General features: G+C 39.7%; 3 protein-coding genes across 4 annotated transcripts; 1 reads left to right on the top strand and 2 right to left on the bottom strand.

Annotated features, from left to right (window-relative positions):
• Positions 1–1,645: 1,645 nt before the first annotated feature.
• On the bottom strand, positions 1,646–2,501 carry LOC111603820. The gene is made up of 2 exons (XM_023321581.2): positions 1,906–2,501; positions 1,646–1,850 (listed from the first exon to the last, which is right to left on the bottom strand). Exons 1-2 carry the CDS (start codon positions 2,479–2,481, stop codon positions 1,752–1,754), a joined length of 675 nt encoding a protein of 224 aa, XP_023177349.1. The 5' UTR covers positions 2,482–2,501; the 3' UTR covers positions 1,646–1,751.
• Positions 2,502–13,247: 10,746 nt separating this feature from the next.
• Positions 13,248–17,606, bottom strand: LOC111594117 (ras-related protein RHN1). Its single transcript, XM_023307276.2, has 3 exons — positions 17,132–17,606; positions 15,317–15,444; positions 13,248–14,345 (listed from the first exon to the last, which is right to left on the bottom strand). Exons 1-3 carry the CDS (start codon positions 17,172–17,174, stop codon positions 13,737–13,739), a joined length of 780 nt encoding a protein of 259 aa, XP_023163044.1. The 5' UTR covers positions 17,175–17,606; the 3' UTR covers positions 13,248–13,736.
• A 452-nt stretch (positions 17,607–18,058) lies between these two features.
• LOC111594114 lies at positions 18,059–22,095 on the top strand. Of its 2 annotated transcripts, none has more exons than XM_023307272.2 (9): positions 18,059–18,329; positions 18,538–18,627; positions 18,693–19,735; positions 19,802–19,936; positions 20,009–20,143; positions 20,201–20,262; positions 20,444–21,078; positions 21,136–21,296; positions 21,361–22,095. In XM_023307272.2, the coding sequence occupies exons 2-9, from the start codon at positions 18,553–18,555 to the stop codon at positions 21,971–21,973; spliced, it is 2,859 nt and encodes a 952-aa protein (XP_023163040.2). In that variant the 5' UTR covers positions 18,059–18,329; positions 18,538–18,552; the 3' UTR covers positions 21,974–22,095. The 2 variants fall into 2 exon arrangements, with proteins under 2 accessions (XP_023163040.2, XP_023163042.2); XM_023307274.2 differs by having other exon boundaries at positions 18,059–18,354.
• Positions 22,096–22,108: the final 13 nt, after the last annotated feature.

The raw sequence follows: 22,108 nt of genomic DNA, 5'->3' as shown, positions 1-22,108 counted from the left end.
CTGCAACGCCCACGCACCCAACTGCCTCAAAAATGAAGTCACGTCTCACACATAAATCAATTGCCATGAGAAGGCGCGTGTAGCGATGTGAAAACTGCATGAACTGCATGCGTTATGTGGCTCTGAAGGACGCGGTAGAGGCGTAAGCCAAGGACCAGCTTGAACAAGCTTCTGCAATTGTTACAGCTGTTCTTCTACTCTAACAGAAGGTATTGCAATTTAGTCGTTAACTATATAACGAACTATAGCCGCCATGGGTCTGAGGTCTATCTGAGTTTAAGCAAAGTTTTAATATAAAAGCCTATGCATAGGGTATTCAGTCTTCAGCCTGACTTGCTCTCACTTGTAATGGCTGGAAAATAAAACTTTTATAAACATATGCCTGCCAGAGTATTAAATTGTCGTTGTTTTCGTTGCCCGCTCGTAGCTGTTTGTTGGCAACACGACAGCTGGCATTGGGGGACACTAGCAACTGGCGTCTGCCGTCCATTTGGGCCATAAATTGAGCGCATGCAATGAAAGTGTAACGAGCGTTAATTTGTTTGTCGAGCGAGCCAAGTGGCCGAGCTAAATGGAAATTATGCGAGTCCGGCGAGCCAACTGGGCGCCGTGCCAAGCGATATGCACGCCGTACGAAATAATGCATCCTTTATTTTCGATTCCGATTTAATTACATGTCCCTTACACACCTATTGAAGGGCGACGAGTTGCTTAAGAGAATGATTCAATACCTTTTGATGACCTGCTCAAGTAAGACCATAAACATAACAATAACAATTTAAATTGAAATTGTAATTTGTCTTTGAAGTAAATGTAAAGTTAAACAAAACATCAACTATTGATCAGAAAATGAGCAGCTGCAGCTTAAACTTAATTTACATATCGAAATCAACTGAGTTTCTATCAATATATCTATTGCCATTCCTGTTAAATACATTCATCTGAGCTGCCATTGAAGTAAATACTGAGAAAACAAAAGTAGACGGCCTTTGTTTTTACTCTGTTTCCAAGAATTTTTCTATTGTTATAACTGGAAAGAGTAGTTCCATAGACAGTTGTCTATAGCATGATGATAGAATTTTCAAATAGAGCTCAGCTGTTTGTCTGTCATATAACTAATCCCTTAGCTCCAGGCTACTTATCGCATCAAATTTAAATACACTCATATGTTAAGATTAATTTATGAACATTGTCGACCTCCTATGCCAAGGAAAAAATAAGATGAGAAGGCAAACAAATATGAAAGACGTGAAATTATAATAATAAATCTGAATATATATTATTAAGTGTTTATGAGCTCGTGCTGAATCTTTGTAAGTCGATTGTCAAGTTCACGCTAGATCTTTGGTCATACGAAAACCTTCAGTTCGATATGACATGATGTGATATAAGGATCACATTAGTGCCTCTGTATACTGGTAGACATATACTCGCTTATTATACATATCGAAGAGTGTTCAAGCAGAAATAAATCTCTTCAGTCTGACTGCACTACCAACTCAGCTATCGATGCTGATCAAGCAGATGAATTGAGCATACCAGAAAGAAGACCTAAACAGCAAACTGAAACCATATACCATGCCCAGCCATCAATTCATATTCAAAGTTTAATCACAACAAACAACAATAGCACTGGCTGCTAGAATTTCTGAGCGATTGACAGTTCATCTATTCAAGTATTCAACCTTTTTCTACATATTCAACTGCAACAGCTATATAGGTATGGAATTGTTGTCCCGAGTCCATGTAGCTCACCAGGAGAGTATGGACATGGCAGCGCCAAGTATTTCTTGTACATCCCAGCCATAGCGACGGAGCAAGCGCAACGGGCGCAGCGCATCGCTTTTAAGCTGTGAACAGTCAAGGGTTATCAGCTAAGCAAACAGTTATCGATCAATTACTTACCATATTAGTGCGCATACGCGCCTGGAAGGCCGAGGAGGTGATGGTGTCCGCAAAGAGGCCAAAGTTGGTGTGATTTGCACGGGCGACGGCCGTGTAGTCGTGGACAGCCTGATGGGACATGCTAGCCAGTAGATCGCCGACAAACGTGTGACCGCGCAATTGCTTGCAGTCGCAGCTCTTTTTGAGTTTCGGTAAAGACAGCTCCAGGCAGGCGAAGATGTTCACAATGCTCTCGATGTCGGTGGTGTCGACGCCAGCATTGCGCAGATCTGCCAGCATCGAAATGTAGGCTTCGCTCTGCTGCAGCTGCTGGGCTACCAAGTGGAAGCGCGACGAATTGTAGTAGCACAAGGCCTTGCGGAACTTGGCGTTGCACTGATAGTGTGCCTGTATGAGCTCCATTAGAGCTATCTCGTCAATGATGTCGCGCAGGTCTTGGAAGCTGGGACACAACGAATCTTCGCCATCGCGGCTATCATCGGTTGTCGGCGGGCACAACGTGGTCTCATTACTCGCCTCAACTAGAGCATGGCAGCCAAAGGCTGCGAGCAGAACCAAAATCTTCACTGGCAGCATAGTCGAGCCGTTTCGAAATGTTATAGTTGGCGCCAAGTCGACTCGCTTTTATAGCCAAGCTATTGACACACGGCAATTACATGCATTTCCTATCAACTGCTGCGCCAGTGGCTTATCATGCAACAACATGCCGCACTTAGTCTAATTAGCAAGTGAACTGCAATTGCAACATCTCAACGGCAACAGCTTCTCTTATCAGTGCAAGGCAAATAATAAACAAGCAACCACTGTGACCCCACTCCCCCTGGCCGGGCTGACACATGCAGACATCATTTGTTGCTTGTTAAACACACGGTGCAAATTACTAACATTGTAAGCATTTCCTTCGGCAATCGTAAGGATTGTCGAAATCATAGTGCCATTTGGCTTAAACGGAAATTGCGCTCCGGTTCAGGTCATGTACATCTAACTAACCACGAAGACCACGTTCTAATTGACATTTTCAAAGAGTGCATAAAGCAGGCTAAGGCAGCTCACTTGGCCGCAAACGTGGAGACAGGCACTCGTGTGCTCTTCAAACTGCTTTTGGCATCAGAAAAGTCGCAAAAAACTTTTGGCCAAACTATTTGTTGTAGTCATGTCCGACAACAAAAGCTCAGAGCCCTACTCATACAATGAACAACTACGGACCGAGATTTTGAGTTTAGCCAGCACTTCACTTGGACTCAACTTAATTGCCATGGTAATACGAGGAAAATTGATATTGCCAAGTGCCTTCGAATACATTTGTATGGCCTGCTCCATAGATAACTCAACTCAACTCACAGGTAAATAAAAAACAAAATTCATACGCACCGTTGCCCCACAGCCAATACAATCGATACATGCACATGGTATTTTCTATGGTAGCTTTGGCCTTGGCTTGACTACATATAATCAACAACGGCAACGACAACAACAACAACAACGAATGCAATAAAAAATGTTTGCAGGTCAATCGAGTCAACCGGAAATAGTTGACCGTTCCTTTGTGTGCACAGATTTCATTTTTGTTTTTATTTTGCTTTTTTATCTATTTGTCACACTTTATAATTCGTTTATATACTCTGCAGTCTGCGGATGCTATTTAAAATCAATTTCGAATACATTTGAAGCTTACCACAAAGTAAAATCCAGACTTTAGCTTTTGATTGCCAAAAAGTTTATAAGAATTCATGCACTCGAGCTAGCCTGTTTAGCTGAGGGAGCTGTGAGAGTATATATTAATATTAATACGTATATATGAGTGGGGAATAGGAACGTATTGTTTTGTAGCAAAAAAGAAATTGTAGAAATATTAGTTATATTATTACTGCAAAATATATATTTATAATCTATATTAGACAGATTGATTGGCAGCTCAAGTTGCAGGCTCGAGCTGAGACTCATCTTTAATAAAATTAAATTTCTAAAAACAAATACAATAAACAAGGGCAATTTAAGTGCAGTCCCGGCTACATTTGTTAGGTAGATAGAGAGCTCAGCACTTGCAAAACACATAAATAATTAACATTTTCAAGACAAATCTCTGTTATTCATCACAAAGTAAAGAGAAAGAAAGAATATTCATGAAGCCAATTAAATTTTGTTTTTATTTTTATATATGTTTGTTTATGTATTTAAGAAAAGAAAAGAAATAAACCGAATTTAAATGCAAAGCAAGCTGAAGCAGATATATAAATTTATTTATAAGTGAAGATAAATCTATTTGAAAGAAAATGGTCGACTAAATGTTGCTAGTTACAGTACTAAAGCTAAATAGACTTTACTTTTAAAACCATTTCAGAAAAATAAGTTAAATTTTAACATTTAGTTGAAGCCATTTTTGCTTCTGGCATTGGCCTTGTCCTCAACAACTAGCCACACTTTACCCATTTGAATTCACTCCAGGGTATAACCGTTGCACACACGTATGGAGATGGAGAGATGCTAGAGGCATGAGCATCAGTAACAGCAGCAGCAAGTGCGGTCACAGGTTAAGTTAAACAGGTTACAAAACTGTCAGCATGCTAAAGTGTCTGCACCATAGCTGAATGGCAATTGCAGGCAGCTGAGAGTGTGCAACAGCATGATGATAAATGATTGGGTTATTTGCCCAATTGCCAAGTGACCCCCAATGCGATAAAGTTTGTTGAGAGAGAGAGTGTGTGTGTGTGTGAGTGTGATAGTGACCAGTAAAGCGGGCCATAGGTAAAAGTTAAAGCTTTGCTTGCCAAAACAAATCAACGCACAAAAATTCTTAAACTAAAAGTGTTGCCTACTTTTAGGCTGGGTGGGCAAATTGCGCAATGTGGTCGCTGTCATTCGCAATAGATTTCCATGTAATTAGTTTTATCTGCTAATAGAATGTCACTGGCCATACAAACCACAAACAATTGAGTTCACAGCATACGCAGAGACAGAGATAGAGATAGACACAGAGACAGAGGCACAGATGGAGGCTGAGTGTGTGCGAATATTTTCTTTTTTCAAATTGCATTTTTTGTTTTGTTTGCGAGCTGTTTGAGATTTTGCGCATCGACCACAAAATAGACGACAGACAGCAGCACAAGCCACTTAGCTGTGCGTGTATATGTGTGTGACAATTCCACAGACTCATGTGCTTTGCTATTTTCATTTCCCTGGACAATTTACTCAATTAGACTAGAACTTGAAGGCTTTGTGGCATTTGGGAGAATCGCTTTATTATTGCACTCAAAGTAGCGTTGGGCGTATGAAGTGGAAATGGGAATGGAAATGTGAATAAGAAAGGGAATTGGTATCTCGATATGGAGTAAAAGCTGGGCATGTAGTTACACACTATATATATATATATACAATATATATGTACATATATATATATGATGCCATCTAATGCCAGCAAGATGTGGCGTCGCTGCTGATAAAAACCTGCCTCGATGATGTCTGCTGCTGTGAAAGTTAAGCACCAAACTAACGCCGATAAACAGGCTTAATTAGCGTCAGAGCCGAAAGTCAACAGACTGGCGCATTAAGCCAGAATCCAAACACCCACACATATGTATGGAAATAAAATTAATGCCAGTTGAGCCATTGGCAATATGTTTTCTACGGGGTCTCGTTAGACTTAACAGAAACAGCCGAAGCTGCTGACTTTCCTGCTTAATTATGTGCAAGCAACAATGATATTTATATTATCAGCTGCTAGCCGACACAAGAGAGAGATGCCCCCAACAAGGTAATGTCGTTGCACGTCTGTAACCCAAAGACTTTGTGCACACAATGCGTCTCCTTCGACGTTATTGGGAACAGAATTTAAATTCAGACCATGTTCATTGCTGTTCAAAATGAAAAATCATCAGGGCAAAACATCTGCGACGTCAGCAGACAAATGATGGGACGCCGAAATCAGTGAACCCAGCTGAGAGGCCTAGACAAGGATAGTTCTCAGCTTAAGTGTCAGATATATCAGAGTGCATTCACTTCTATCAAACGTTCAAGTCGAACTGTGCAAATGACAATAACAACAGCAACAACAAAACCTGTTGCCAGCTGACATAGTGAATGACAGGCCATTTTTCAGACTAACCGCCTTCTGTTAAGGGTGCTCGAACAGGAGCATATAAGAAAAAAAATACTAACAAAATGTCGGCAAGCCGCCATTGTTAGGTCTGACCTAAACAATTAAAAAGGCAAATGGCGTGCACAGGTATGCATACACAGGTAGACAACAAAAGTGAATATAGAAAGCGACACGCTGTGCACGAGCTGTATCAACAACAACAAGAACAACAACAACAACCGCAGCAGCAACAACTCAACTAAGTAAAACAACATCCAAATGGTGCACACTCATCGCAGTCACATTTCTCAATTTTTATGACAGCTTTGCAGATGGAGTGTGAGGGGGCACGAGTGGGCGGGAACACGTTAGTGAGCGGGTGCTTATGTATCTGCAAAATATTTCCAACAATACAAATAAACAACAAAATACACCTTAACAAGCAATGCTTGACGCGAAATTACCCTTTTTAGGCGTATAAATTTAAGTATAAGTATAAGTATAAGTATAAGTATAAGTATAAGTATAAGTATAAGTATAAGTATAAGTATAAGTATAAGTATAAGTATAAGTATAAGTATAAGTATAAGTATAAGTATAAGTAAAGTATAAGTATAAGTAAGTTATAAGTATAAGTATAAGTAAGTAAGTATAAGTATAAGTAATAAGTATAAGTATAAGTATAAGGTATACGTCTAAGTATAAGTAATAAGTATAAGTATAAGTATAAGTATAAGTATAAGTATAAGTATAAGTATAAGTATAAGTATAAGTAATAAGTATAAGTATAAGTATAAGTATAAGTATAAGTATAAGTATAAGTATAAGTATAAGTATAAGTATAAGTATAAGTATAAGTATAAGTATAAGTATAAGTATAAGTAGTATAAGTATAAGTATAAGTATAGTATAAGTATAAGTATAAGTATAAGTATAAGTATAAGTATAAGTATAAGTATAAGTATAAGTATAAGTATAAGTATAAGTATAAGTATAAGTATAAGTATAAGTGTAAGTATATGAATAAGTATAAGAATGTATACTTATACTTTCACTTATACCTGTACGTATATTTATAATTAAGTATAAGTATAAGTACAAGTATATGAATAAGTATAAGAATATATACTTCTACTTTCACTTATACCTGTACGTATATTTATAATTAAACTTTCACCAGTATATCTATCGCATTCTAATCCAGGAATATATATTTAACATTGATTAACATCTAATAAGAGTTAATATTTAAGGGGATAGGGTATCCAGGTGACTTTTGATTGCAGCTTTATAAATGGAGCTGCTAGACTTTTGCAAGTCCCTCACATACACACATACACCCCTGACTATGTCTGCTTAGTTATAAGTACATATTGAGATCCATTCACCGTACTCTAACACACACCCACGCATAGACAGAGAGGAGCTGCTTAGCGCCCGACAAAATGCCTATGGGTCGTATGTGTTTGCGCAGCTGTTGGCTTGAGGTTTATCACTTTAATGGCGGCCATATTTGCCGAGCTCCCATTTCCAGTTATACTATCGCCGTACCTGCGATTCACCTGCCGGCTCGACTGTAGCGTCAAACAAATTGGCAACGTGAGTTGGCAAGCTCTGGCGAAAAAGTAATTTGTGAGCAAATTATGATAAATTGAAATTGTCTTGTTGCTGGCACTGCACATCAATTCCCATGTATACCACGGAGAGACAAAGAGAGTGAGAGAGACAGAGAGTTAGAGAGAGGGAGAGAGGTAGAGCAGAGGCGAATAAATATGATGAGCAGTTAGATCTTAGGGATTTTTATAGTGTAATGCTTTCATTTGGAGTAAATTATTTATGCATTTTGTACAAAAACTTACCGACGACTTACTGCAAAATTTAAATTGATGCATTTTGGAAGTTCAACAACAACAACAACCACAAGAATCTCAAGGCAATTGGCAATTCGAAGCAACCGATTGAATAAAATGCAAATCGAATTTCCTTACTATGGCAATGCCAAGAGCAAAACCTCTTAACACAACGTGTTTACCATAAATAACTTAAGTGAATCCGTACTGCAAAAATAGTGCAAAAGAAACAGATAAGGCGAGAGAGATAGAGGTGGAGAGAGAATATCTGTTAGCAAAGACATTGCAATGGAGCTCAATTAAAATAGCATTAAATTCCATTTGGATTGCTTTTTCAAGCTGGCAGTCAGAACACCTCCTTCTGCCTACCCTCCCCAAGCCTACCCTGACTCCCGCTCTCAATCTCAACTTGCGTTGACATTGCCTTTGTGCAGCAGATACAGAGCAGGGTACTCCATGCATTTGGGATTTGAGTCCGAGACAGATGCTCAAACGATACGCCAGCCCGCCTTAGTCTCAGTCTCTGGCTTAGCCCCAGCCTCTCTGCCTTGGCCTGTGGAATTTTCACCATTCTCTGATGTGGTCTCTTCCATGTCGCTGCATAGCTTTCAGCGCCTGCTACTTTTCTTGACAGTGCCCAGAGCAAAAGGAATTTCAACTATTTGCAGCAAAGCCATTTTGCCTTCTTGTTGATTTAATGACATCTGCAGCTTTAAGCCATATGCAATTACCAGCAGCTACAGATGCTACTCCAACTGCAGCTGCAGCTGCAGCTGTATTCAATTTAAATGCATTTAATTTAATTTATTTGTCAAATAACTATTATGACAATTTGTTTCTACATTCGGGTCATTACAATCAGCAAATAAATAAATATCACCTAACTCAAATCAATTTAACAACTTGTCGAACAAGCTTGAATATTGACTTGTCACGTAAATAATGATAAATGCTCGAGCGCGGATTGGAAAGTTGAAAGAGCGGAAAATCTGATAAGAAAAAGAAAAAATTGATTTCCAACAAGAAGCTTAAGTGAGCATACATAAGAGTTATAGAATATATTAGTCTTTTATATAACAAATAATTTTATTGTATATAATCTTCCTATTGTAATACTCTAATATATGTGAAAGAGCTATGAAACTATCTTATATCAACTCATTTCTATAGAGGTATTTAATAGAGTTGCTCTATGTGAAGTCGATTTTAATTAAACATAAGAATCAGCCACAAAAAGAACAATAAAAAAAGTACACAACAGAAGGAGAAATGCATAATATCATACATATGTATATAATATATGTATATCATATAGTTCATTGAGTAATATATATATACATAGAGGAAACACATTCAATTGAATGACGAACTCTTGAGTCATTTTTATAATAATAGCTTAAAGACTCAGAGCTTTGCTTGTATAACAAAAGTCTTTGTCTTCTCATATCTAAATTTATAAGTATAAAAATTTATAAGTATATATATATATATATATATATATATGTATATATATATATATAAGACCCCAAGTCGTCTTCTCTCTGTCTCAACGCAAGCAAAGCTGTTATATTATTTATATAAATAAAAAATATCAATTGATTTATATAAATTTCAACATATACAGCGGTAGCTATAAATATACATTAAAGAGCCATTAAAATAGTCAGAAATATTTAAAAAAAATAAATATATAATATATAAATATAAATATTTTTTTTGTAACAAAAATCTAAATTAAAACAAAAAAAATATTCAAATTGTTTTCGTATTATTGTGTTAATCACTAAATTGCGTCCTGCAATATTTAGTGCTCTTTTTATGAACACAGCTGTATATACTAGATATATAGAATTAACTCAAATATGTTTTTCTCTCGTTATATCTCGTTATACATCTTGGTATTCTCGACAAAGGCAAGAAAAACTTAAGTTTCTTTATTTGTTCTCACTTTGCCAAGACTTATTCCAATTAGACTGATGACTACTTGGAAATCTTGATTTGCTAGACTGCCGACTGCCGACTGCCGACTGTGGCTGTGATTGTGCATGCCTTGGCATTCATTTCTCGCAATTCCAATAACAAAATCTAATTTTTATACTCTGATCCCATTGAAAATGGGAAATCAGGGTATAATGGTTTTGTGCAAATGTATGTAACAGGCAGAAGGAGGCGTGGCAGACCCCATAAAGTATATATATTTTTGATCAGGACGACAAAACGAGTCGATTGAGCCCTGTCCGTCTGTCCGTGAACGCGTGGATCTCAGCATCTATTAGTGATAGATATTTTAATAAACGCAAATAGGACTGGGATCAGGGTATCTCCTAGTCAGGCACCCCGACTAGAGCTTTCTTACTTGTTTGTTTTTATTTCCATTTGAAATCGCCTTGGCAACCATTTGCTAAACTCGGCACACACTGCAGACAGACAACTCTTAAGTGCAACTGAACTTTCAAGCATTAGTTTAACCCATCTATGCGAGTGAGCTCCAACTGCTGGGGCTACCTTCGGTATTTGTGTGTCGAGTGTCAGATGTTGCTCAGGGCATGCATTGAAGTGCATGGATAAATACCCTGCACTTGCAGTGTGTTCGCTTTGTACGGGTCAGCACAGCTGTGTAGGTGTGTGTGAATGTGTATTGCTAAACAAACTGTATAAAATGTATGCGCCACAGAGCTCAACTCACATATCGGACGCCATAAAGTATGCATCAGAAGCGAGCGCGCTGAGCTGCAGTACAGAAACCGTGGCACACACCTGTTAAATATTCAAAATCATATGCATGAACAACAAAGCCGGTGTCGGGTTCAACTTACAGTCGTCACCCGCCACCTTCACAATACTAAAACACAAGCAAATATTCATACACACTCACACACACACCCCCAGCCAAACGCAGCAATTTGTTCGTTTGCATATTTGATTTGCGTTTGTTTGTGTTCAATTTATGTGGCATTGAGAACTTTAGCGTATTTGACATGACCATAAATACATATTCATGTTATATATATATATATATATATATATATATATATATATATATACATATATATATATAGACACATGTGTGCACATATATAGTTTATGTCACATACACAAACAGACTCGTAAATATGCCAAAACGGACATCTAATTCAATTTATTTACTATATGCCAAACTGAATATGTTATATGAACATACACACACATATGCTTATGTATATGTTGCCTGTTGTTGCCAACTAACATACTTTAATCTAATGGCTAAAAACAATTTTTGCATTTCGAGGTAGAAACGAACAAAAGCATAAAGATTTGCAGCTAAAACCGGCAAAAGCTTACAAACTGTCAAAAAATCAACTAAAAAACACTATAGATGAACGTGAACGACTGCAAGATACTGCGTAAATTGTAAAAAAATTATGCATATTGAATTTTTATTAAATGAAAAGAGCTTTAGTGCTTTATATGTTGCTTGGAATTCATCGAAACTATGAAATCTTCTGAAATTTGAAAAAATAATTAAGACTTCAGCAAATCACCTTCGGTCAGATTACAATTCAATGACTTTGTTATAATCAAGGCAAAAGGAATTCAAATCAAGTCAAAGTAAAATTCTTATTTTGGACTATATTTTTAAATAGAAATTAACTTTGAAATAAATAAAACTCATTTATCAAACTTCTTATTTCGGACTCTGTATACGAAACACAGTTTCTCCGATTTCTACCATATATACATATTTTCTGACCTTCACACTAACTTCTATATACCAATACCTTCATCTGTTAGCAACATTCTTATTGCACGCATACAACCGACTCGCACATTTCGCTGGCTAACAGGGTATTATTACGTGAGTCGCATGAGATTTGGTTATTCACCATGTAAAGTGCTTATGTATACGTTTTGTATACGGGTTTTATGTTTTGTAAATTTAATTTGTTGTCAAAATTTTTATGCTCGATAGGTAAAGTGGGTCTTATAAGGGCTTATGCACAGATTGTGTTAAAAATTGATTATTCGCTGTGAAATATTAGAAATATCACTTTGTCACAATATAGAATTTAGTTATAAATATACATATTTGAATGTTACAATTATACTGGATTAGAGATTACAAATGTATCAAGTTCTTGGAGTGATGGATCACATTTCTAATTGTCAATGATGATTTCATATATATTCGCAAAGAGATAATCTCTTGCTTGCTGCTTATAGTCAGGGTAACTTCTAGTCGGATACAGCACACATGATTATATCTGCCTGGCTTACAAAACATAATTATCTTTTTCCCTTTAAAAAGGAAAACTTGAAAGCAAAATTGTTGCCCAGATGTGCAAGACAAGTAAAAGATTAAGCCGTAATATTTTATCCACAGTGGAAACACGTTCACAATTCACTGTGGTTAATAAAAACATAGAAAATGTTAGGCCACAAATTGCTAAAGGATGATAATTTGATCTGGTATTTTTGGTCTATTACCTTGGCAACAGCTATGTAAATAAAATAAGCAATTTGCGTAGAATTCAGTGCGGTTTAGCCAACTGCAAATGTTAAGAGTCGCCGAGACAGAATTCCCTGTGGCTGCCTGCAAGCGGCTGCCTTACCTTGATTACATTGATGCATTTCTAGATCATTAAGTCAGCAAACTAAGCGCCATTAGCAGCAGTGTCAATATGTGTGTGTGTGTGGGTCTGTATTGTGTTTTATGTTGTGGTATGTGTGGTGCGTGCCAGCTTGCCACAAGCTAAAGACATTGGTGCCTTAAGCAGCGTATGCCAACGGCCAATGGCTCTTAGGGTATGTGTGTGGGTGTGTGTGTGTGTAGATTTGAACATCGCTTCCGGTTGAGCGCGCCAGTATATAGACAGACAACAAGTGAAGACCCAACTGCTTTGGGTGTCAAGTAAACTCATTTGCTGCCTAATGGCAAATCAATGCTCCCGCCGTGTGTCCAAAAGCAAGCTGTGACAACATCAGCAACGACAGCGACAGCATCCTCAGGTTCAGGTCCAGCGCTCCTGTAAATGTGTTGATGACACTTGAATGAGTTTTTGGCCTTTTGTCACTGTTGTAGTTGCTACTCCGTCGACTTCTTACGCTAAATTGCGCGTATTACTTATACATAAGAAATCAACTGACCATAAGTTTTGTATATTAGCTCTAAATGGGCGGAGACTATTTTCAGCCAGAGCTTTATGGACTTGCGTCACAAACGTGGACTGGGACTAGCTACTTAGACTACTCGGCATCTTAATTGTAACCCTTGGCCTCTCCCAGGCACATTAAATTCCAATTACACGACAACTTTTTGCGTTAATGGCCAAGTTATTGCATATGCAGGAGCTGGAGTGATGTTGGTTTAATGCTTTGTGGGCGTGGACAAACGACACATTATGCACACCTTTTATATGTAGCTGTATATATAAACTTGTATATACATATCTATATTTGTTGTATAAAGTGTGTTTGTACATGAATTGTGTGTGATTACACCCAACCGACCGGCCCGGCGTCCGGCGTGCGTTGAAATGAAGAACGTTAGCGACGTTTGAGTCAAGTAAGCTTTAAGCGACGCTGCTGCTTGTTAATATTCATAAATAAAATATACATTAGGCATTTGCTGGTTATACTTATTGACTAAGCTTACAATTAGCTTACGACTAGCAGCCGCGATTTGGATGTGTCTATTGGTTGCCACCCGTTGCCAGTGGTCGAGGCCAGTGCTCGGCAATCTATCAGTTTTATTTGTGTTTTTGTTTCTTGTTACTTTGTGTGTGTTTGTGTTCACGGGTGGTCTTCTATTTGGCTTCGATTGCTTAGCCGATTCGAATTCGAGTGCAGGTGCATAACTAAAGGTAAACCTGTTTAATTAACATCACAATGGTTGAGAAAATGGTTGTCAGTTCTCTGGCTGGTTTTGTTCAGTAGCAGCACCAGCGCGGCCTTTCCGCTTGGCCCAGGGCAATGTGCTCGATTGCCCACGAGGGCGTCTCGAGACGGCCCTCGCCCGTCGTCTTCACATCCTGCCCATCCACTGGTATCCCTATATGCACATAGGGCAGGCGAAAAGCAGCGCTATCCTCGTTGCGCGCCAGTGCAGCGGCCGTGTAGCTGAAGGCCGTGTTGCCGTTGGTGTAGAAGAGCGAGTCGGTCGACTCAAAGGAGCGCAAGGAGTGACTCTTGCCCTCGTCGGCCAGCCGCACTAGGCCCAGTGCTGTCGACAGGAACACCTGCTCCAGTCCCTGGTCCGTTTCGGTGGATGTCTCAAAGTAGTTGGCACCAATCGAGCTGGCAAACAGATATGCCTCATCGCGGGAGACAGCTCGCTGTGACTCCATATCCAGTTTGTTGCCAACCAGCGTCAGTATCATCGGATCCTGCACATTGCGATGCAGCTCCTGTATCCATGATTTGATTTCGGTAAATGTCTTATATTGTGTCAGGTCAAACACTAAAATGGCAGCGTTCGCATTGCGATAATACATGGGTGCAACGGCCCTGAAGCGCTCCTGTCCAGCGGTATCCCAGATCTGTAAAAAAGCAAAGGGATGAGTGCTCAATCAACTGTAGCTGCGAAACTCAATGCGAGCGACCACACACTCAACTCTCGCAACAATCGGCATTCAGCACTCAGCGTTCAACACTCCAAACGACTTGAACTTTAATTGAGCCATTCTGCGTTTATTCTGCAATTTCGGTCTTTATGCTTTTCGCTTTCCCACAATAATAACAATCATATTGTGTGTGCGCTTCTTTATGGTGCACAATTCAAATCTTCATAAAATTTTTTTGGGGCAACGACATGACCAGAACGCAGCAAGACAAAGGGCTAAAAATCTGTGCCAGCGAAAACTATTTGCCATTATGCGCTCCACTCATATAGCTGCTGCTGTCCACATGGTATATAAAAAACGAAAACGAAATCGAAATCGCGCCAAGGAATATACGAGCGGTCGTTCGAGTTTGGGGGCAAACGGTGGGGGAGGGGAATTCAGCCCCAGCTTATGGGGAAACAAATTTAGCTTATCAATAAACTATAAAAGAGAAGGAAAACGCGAACGACCGACCAAAAAGTAAAAGCCAAATAAACACAAAGTGCACTGGACGAAGAAATTGCGAATTAAAAGAGACCAAAAGAGTTCTAGGCGGGCGTGCATGCCTCTAGATACTCTGCACTCTGCACCGAGACATACTTAAAAGATATTTTATATATAAAACACTCAAAGGTACTCACATAGTTAAGAATAGATTCAACTATTATCTATTTAGAAAATGGATAATCAAACGAGCACAGACAGATGAACATGGCTAGCTCTATATCTATATCTTAATATTTTGACTCAAGCAAAATACCCCACTCTATGTACAGGGTATAGAAAAACATTGTATAATCCGAGCTGACTAAGAATAACACAACTGACATCCAAAAGCAAGTTACACTGGCAGTAGAAGCTCCGATTAGACGTGGCCCGTGTGCAAATGGAAAGGCACTTGTACTCACCTGTAATTTGATCTTGACATCATCCAATATGATGTTGCAGGTGAAAAAGGAGACAGCTATCGTCGGCTCCTCGCTGCGATGCAGAGCATTTTTAATATACTTAATGACCAAACGAGATTTGCCAACACCTGAAAATAGAAGAGATTTCAAGAGGTCATTATCAAAGTATATACTCTACGGAGAAAGAAAGTTCGGATATCAAAAGATTCTGAGTCAAAAGAGTTTTGTATAAGTGAGAAAAAAACGATAAGAGAGACTGAAAACAAAGGATTTCGACTTATAATCTATAAAAGTTTAGTTGCAACTTATTTAAATGTTGCAACTTAAAATGTAAGACATTTCAGGTTTTTTTTTAAAAATAATAGTACAGCTATGATATACATCTTCAATATATACACAAAATTGATTGGCTGATAGTCTATAATTGTGATGTATCGAGCAGTAATATCAAATCTAAATTCTCTCCGATTCGGAAGCTAAACACATTACGCCCAACTATTTGCCCATTTGCAGAGAATATATATAATGTGACATTTGATATATGTATGTAACTGGTTCTATATGTTTACTCCATTGTTTTTAGGCAGAAAGAAATAGGCGATATTACTTATCTGATATATAAACAAAGTGGGTTCAATAAACAAAAGGTGTTACTGAGACGCAGCTAACAGTAAACACGCGATAAGCGAACGGCAACTGAATTACATATGCATACATACATACACACATACATAGATACGTATGCGGTTGCAAGTATGACTCTAGCCTTTAATGTGTCTACTCACAGACACCGCATCGCTTTGTATTAAATGAGACACTCCTATTGTGAAACCCCCCATAATACATTGTCGAACTGACTCATCTTATAGAATAAACGAACAAAAATAAAACAAAAAGAACAGATTAAATAAAAAAGTACGCGACTGATTTAAAACTGAGCATGGCGAATGCCGTCGTAAGATATGAATATGCGACAAATACACATACATACATGCACACAAACTTGCATACATAAAGCTGCTATCAATATGCATATATGTATGTTTAAATGTGTGTGTGTTTGTATATGGCGCATGTGGCTCAAATTCATAGGCTTGCTGACCTTGCGAAAAAAAAAGTACGGTAATTACGAATGTGCACGAAGCAAAGAAAAAAACAGTACATTTGTAACGCATGCAGTTGAACCAAACACCCTTGCAGCGTTATGGTTACATTAGACCGTTGTCATCTTGCAACTAATTAGCTTGAACAATATTTTATTTGTACAGCTGCTTAAGACATTTATATATATACATATATAATATATAATATATAATATATAATATATAATATATAATATATAATATATAATATATAATATATAATATATAATATATAATATATATATATATATAATATATATAGTTTATGTCATATGTATACTACCCTGCGCCGTTAACTCAAGCATAGAGGGTATAATGCATTGTGAATGACGAAAAAAGTCCCGTATGCTTTGGAATTCAATGTATGGAAATAGCGAAGACCTCACAAGCTGTGCTTGGCCTAATTTTTCTAGGGTTGATGAACGAAATCGCGACGAAACTCCCCCACAAAGTGTTGAAGCAGCGACCGCTTATCGAATTGGGCGCGCAAAAGAAATAACACAACAAAAAAAAAAAAAACAAAAAGTAGAGCTCAACTTTGTGTTATCTCTGGACGATTGCTGAAAGTGTTTTCAATTACGAATTACTCGGGTGAGCTACGGTTACGACTGCGTTGTGTATGAAGTTCAGAGTCAATAAAATGCTACTGGTTTGAATTGCATTTGGTGCTTACCTCGCGAGCCTAGCACAACAACTTTGCCCTCAATTCCACGCATCTTATTGGCAATGGCAATCAGTTGGATGGCATGGCAGAGTGTGTGTGATAAATGATGCACTGATTTTGAGACGTCGCAATGTTGCTGAATTGTATTATGTCTGACGTTGTTATTGTTAATGACACAGTGCAAAATGCTGCACTTTGGCAGGTGGTGAGCGACGAATGACTTAACAAAGAGCGTCACTTTTATTGTTTGCTGACAGAGCTTTATTTTCCGAGCAGGCGAATCGGAGCACTCACAATTCGTTTACTTACTCTCGCTATGTTGTTTACCACTGAGCTTGTGGCTTTTACAAATATTAATAAGATAAGTAGTTGGTGGTTTTTTGTTGTTCCCTAATTCAGTCGATTTATTCGATACATTGATGCTTAAACAGCTGTGAATTCCAGTTGTCCATCTTTAATAGTTGTGGATCAAAGATTGTGGTTATGTGGATTTTAATGTTGTCAGCTGTTATGCAAGGGCTGCATACGCTGATGTAAACAATGTGACTACCATTTAACATTAGGTTACTATTGGCCATTTCTTATCATGATGGAAAGTTTGAGAATTTATGTCATTTAAGAAGTGTGCTTTTGGATATTCATATTTATAAATGAAATAAGCATTCAGTTACGGACAAAATATCGATTACTTCGTTACAGCAGTGACTCGTTACACGTTTGTGGTTGCTAGTGATATGTTATTAACTACGCATTTCATACAAATAGTCAGTCAGGTTATTTAAATTCAAATAATTTAAGTAATTCGTATATTTTAATTTAATGATTATTGTAAAGGAACTATTTAATATAAACAATATTATTTTCATCGCTATTTCTGAATTACACCACAAAGCATCGGCTACAAATCGATATATCGATGTATCGATACCATACAATACATCCAAAGAGCCGCCGCCAAATTCTTCATTGCAGATGTTCACGCACGCAACACACAAATTACAAAACAAAATTAGTTTATGTTAAATTAATACTTAAATAAAGTGTTAAGAGATGAAGTCAAGTTAACGGTAACACTATTTACTTATTTACAATAATCTTGCGATTTGAAAAAGTCATAAAGGTTTGCGAAAAAACTGCATCTAATGCGCGCGCATTTTATTGCTTGATGCCGCCGCATCGCATAGAAAAAAGTGCCACATTTCAAAAGGTAATTGCACGATTAAAACTTGTGGGTAAGATTTAGCTAAGGTTTACACACTTGATATGAAATACTATTAATACGCTCGCATAATATAGTATTTCCTATAAGCCGCTCCTATCAATATTCCCTTGGGCGCGCCTGTACCTTGAATATCCAAAAATATCTACGCGATAAATCAAATGTGTTTAACATGTGAAAATGAATGCAATTTTAGTTGAACTGCTGAAGGATGGCAACAATTAACTCAAATACGGTGCATAAGATCAACAACAGCTACGATTCGGAGCCATCCACGGGCAGCGGGGTGAGAGGCGAAATTGCAAATAAAAGTGAAAGCGAAATCTATTTAAAATTCTTGTAAATTTGCAGTCTTCGCTCAGTGAAAACAATGAGGGCCATATATCTGACGAGGAGAACATGAATCTGCCATATATGCTAAAGCCAAAAATACTGAGCCAAGACTCTGCCAACAAATTGAGTGCCCAAGGCAGCCAGGAGTCGCAGTTTCGAGGATTCGGCGACAGTCCGTATGGCCAAGTGAACAAACAACTTTACGGCTCGCAGCTGCAACATCTGCAGCTGCCGGAGCCAGAGAAGCAACCAGAGAAGCTGGTCTCAGCAAAGCGCGAGTCGCCGGGCATGATTGTCTTTCCCAGATTCTATGACAGCGTCTTGGAGGAGAATAGCTGCAACGCAGTCGATATCCCAACCACGACTGTCGCATCCATAACAAAGCCAACTGTAGACAATTTGTCCTTTGATGGGAAAATCAAGAGTCTGACTGAGGCGCCTAGCAGTTCGCGCAATGCACCCCAGCAGATGCCACAGCAGCAGCCGAATCAGCTGTCGGAATCGTTTATACTCAAGAAAATAAACAACGAACGCTCGCCTGATCTCTTTGCCGACAGCGATGAAGATGAGGCTGACGACCAAGTCGACAAAGGATTGGGCACTATGCTGGAGGACTTGCCCGAGGCTCTGGAGGAAAGCCAATGCGTTAGTGAGGTGCCAACGACGAGCCAAAATGCCAGCGGACGATACTCTCTGAACGCGCCCACGGAATCTAGCTTTGTGGACGAGCACACGCAGGAGACTCAGCTAACGAGCAATGACCCGCGCACCCACTTTATTGAGAATTGTAGGCGGGAGCGTGAGCTCTATCGACGCATACGTCGCTGTTTGCAGGGCATACGCCCGCCACCCACCGTGACCACGCCCGACATTGATGTCATCAGCAAGGTGGTGAATATGAAGGAAAATGTGCTTAACTTCTTGTCAGCAACCACGCCGTCCAGCATTGAGGATAGTGGCATATGCACCACGCCCTCACTGTTCAAGCCAACCCACAGTCTGGCCGAGGCGCAGGGTATGAGTTGGCGCGAAGTGCTGGGCGTACGCCAGCATGGGCTTAGGTAGGAGCTGGATCAAATATGCCAATTGCATTCCCAACTAACAGCAAATCTTCAACTATTCCTTAGCTACAATTTAAACAAGGCTGCCGAACAAAATGAATACCTCAGTCTGTCCGTGGTAGAGCGCTACGTGGGTGCAGAGACGGCAACGTCCTATGTACGATCGCCATCCAGTGCCAAGAAGCGCAACATGCGCATGAAGTGAGTGCAGCAGCAGTAAAAATCTATTCTTGTGAAATAATTATAAACGATTTATATGTTTTCTATGCTTAGAATGCTTACACAATCGCCGGGCAATCGGCTCAGTCACTTGGCCAAACGCCGAGCCATATTTTCTTCAGCAAACCTGGCCACAAACTCCATTAAGCTAAACAATTCTATAGGTCCACAAATACTACTAGATAAAAAGTGAGTAACTACCAATATATAACTATTTCACAGTCAGTAACTCAATTTGTTTTACAGAAAAGAGCGAAATAAACGTAAAGCAACACCAAAACGTAAAACACCCGGAAGCAAAAAGAAAGGTAATAATTAGAATCGGGGTTAATTAGCAGGTGAAGACTAATCAAGATGGATAACAGGAGCAACAAAAGTGAATGTTTAGTTTATCCAATGAACATTGCTTATATTTAACTGCTTGTTTGAAGACTTAACTTCCATTAGTATATACCTATTTATATAAATAAAGTATTTTGTATACTTCAGCACGCAAGACGCCATCCTCCTCAGCACGTAAGCGCCTTTATCGCACTGATCTCATTAAGCCGGGCCCGTCGCGTGAGACTTCCAAACGCGCGCTGTTCCAAAGCCCGGCCAAGTCACTGCAACAGCAACCGATACCGCCCAAGCCGCTCTTCAAGCCGGAGATAGCTAATCGTGTGGAGAAGTCAAAGCGTGCGCTCTTCTCGCCCGACAATGGCAGCCAGCAGCAAAGCGCTGCAAGTGCTGACAGCGTGAGCCACCAGTTGGAGACGCTGCTCAAGCGCAAACGCAATGCTCATGACGACGAGGAGGATGCCGCCGAGCTTGCCAGCCAGAGCAGAAAGCTCTTCCGCACTGGCGGCTCAGGCAGCAACGGCTTAACGCCTCGCGCCCTCAAAATAAAGAGTCAAAGCTTTTGCATTGGAGCTGGTTCCTCCACATCAGCAGCTCACTACAGTGTGGCGTCCAGCTTGCAGCCAGCTGTTAGCTCTGGCAGCGCCAGCCGACTAAGTCTTGGACTCAGCGGCAGCAGCAGCAATTTGACCACCAACACAACAACACCTGGCAGCAAGCTAATGCGCGCCCATTCAGAAATGAGCGCAACCCCGCAGAGCGCCATGACGGATAATCAGCGAAAGGTAAGGCATAATCTATCTATATTCAACTATAACTCTAAACTCAAACCTGTGCAATAGAAACTGCTGTGGGCCGTGTCGCAGGCGCTGCAGGATAGGAAAATATCGGTCAAGCACGAGAATTTCCGGCAGCACGCAGCGGACTTGGCGCGCATTGTCAAACGCATTTTTCAGGAGTTCCATCAAGGGCACACGACAAGCAACAGCGAGACGTTGCTACGGTTCGTATTTCTGTGGTTTTTCGTGCTTAATGAATACTCATAAATCGAAGTGGCTTACTTATAGGCTGGCCAAGAAGTATGCGTTCAGCGTGATTGCCGGCAAGCAGCCGGATGACATCTACTTGCATGCCCGTAATCACGAGAGTGAAGCGAAACGACAGTCCAGCACTCGACTTTCGGGCTACATTGGGCCCGAGGAGTTTGCGCAGCGTAAGCTTCTTCTGTCTCAAAGCTCCGCTCAGTCACAGTCGTCGAATGCTGGTGGCTCCATACACAACCTGTTTGGCAGCGAGAACTCTGTCGACTCATTAGGCTTCAGTCAAATGAGCCAAAGCAATGGAGCATCCAACTCGACCACACAGTCCAGTTTTATGGAACGCATCTCTGAGGATTTGTTCTGTAGGCAACAGCAACAACAGCTGCCCATACAGCCGAATCCTTCGCTGCACAACAGCTCATCCAAAAGCAATTTGGGCGGCCTGGCACTGCGCGAGAATGTGCACTGCGAGCAGCGCCGCTCGGCGCAGAAGAACTTCACCGGCAAGGATCAGCGCAATATCAGCCCCTATTTTGGCGGTGGCAACAGCAACGGGTCGGCACGCAAAATTCAGCCGAATGCAAGCTCCAGTGGCGGCTCTGGCGTCAAGGCGAAACGCCAAATATCCTTTGATAGCTAAATTTTTTCCTTTTTTTTGAAAACTATTTATTTTTAACAAAGTGTTCTATATTTCACGGGTTGTTTTCTAGCCTAATTTAATTTTATTTGGGGTACTCCGACTCTACCCGAGTACCCCAAAAAGAGACAGACGACT

This window comes from Drosophila hydei, unplaced genomic scaffold, assembly GCF_003285905.1.
Source record: "Drosophila hydei strain 15085-1641.00,03,60 unplaced genomic scaffold, DhydRS2 tig00008134-arrow-pilon, whole genome shotgun sequence".
Lineage (NCBI taxonomy): Eukaryota > Metazoa > Arthropoda > Insecta > Diptera > Drosophilidae > Drosophila > Drosophila hydei.
This window is presented reverse-complemented; position numbering and strand designations above follow the sequence as displayed.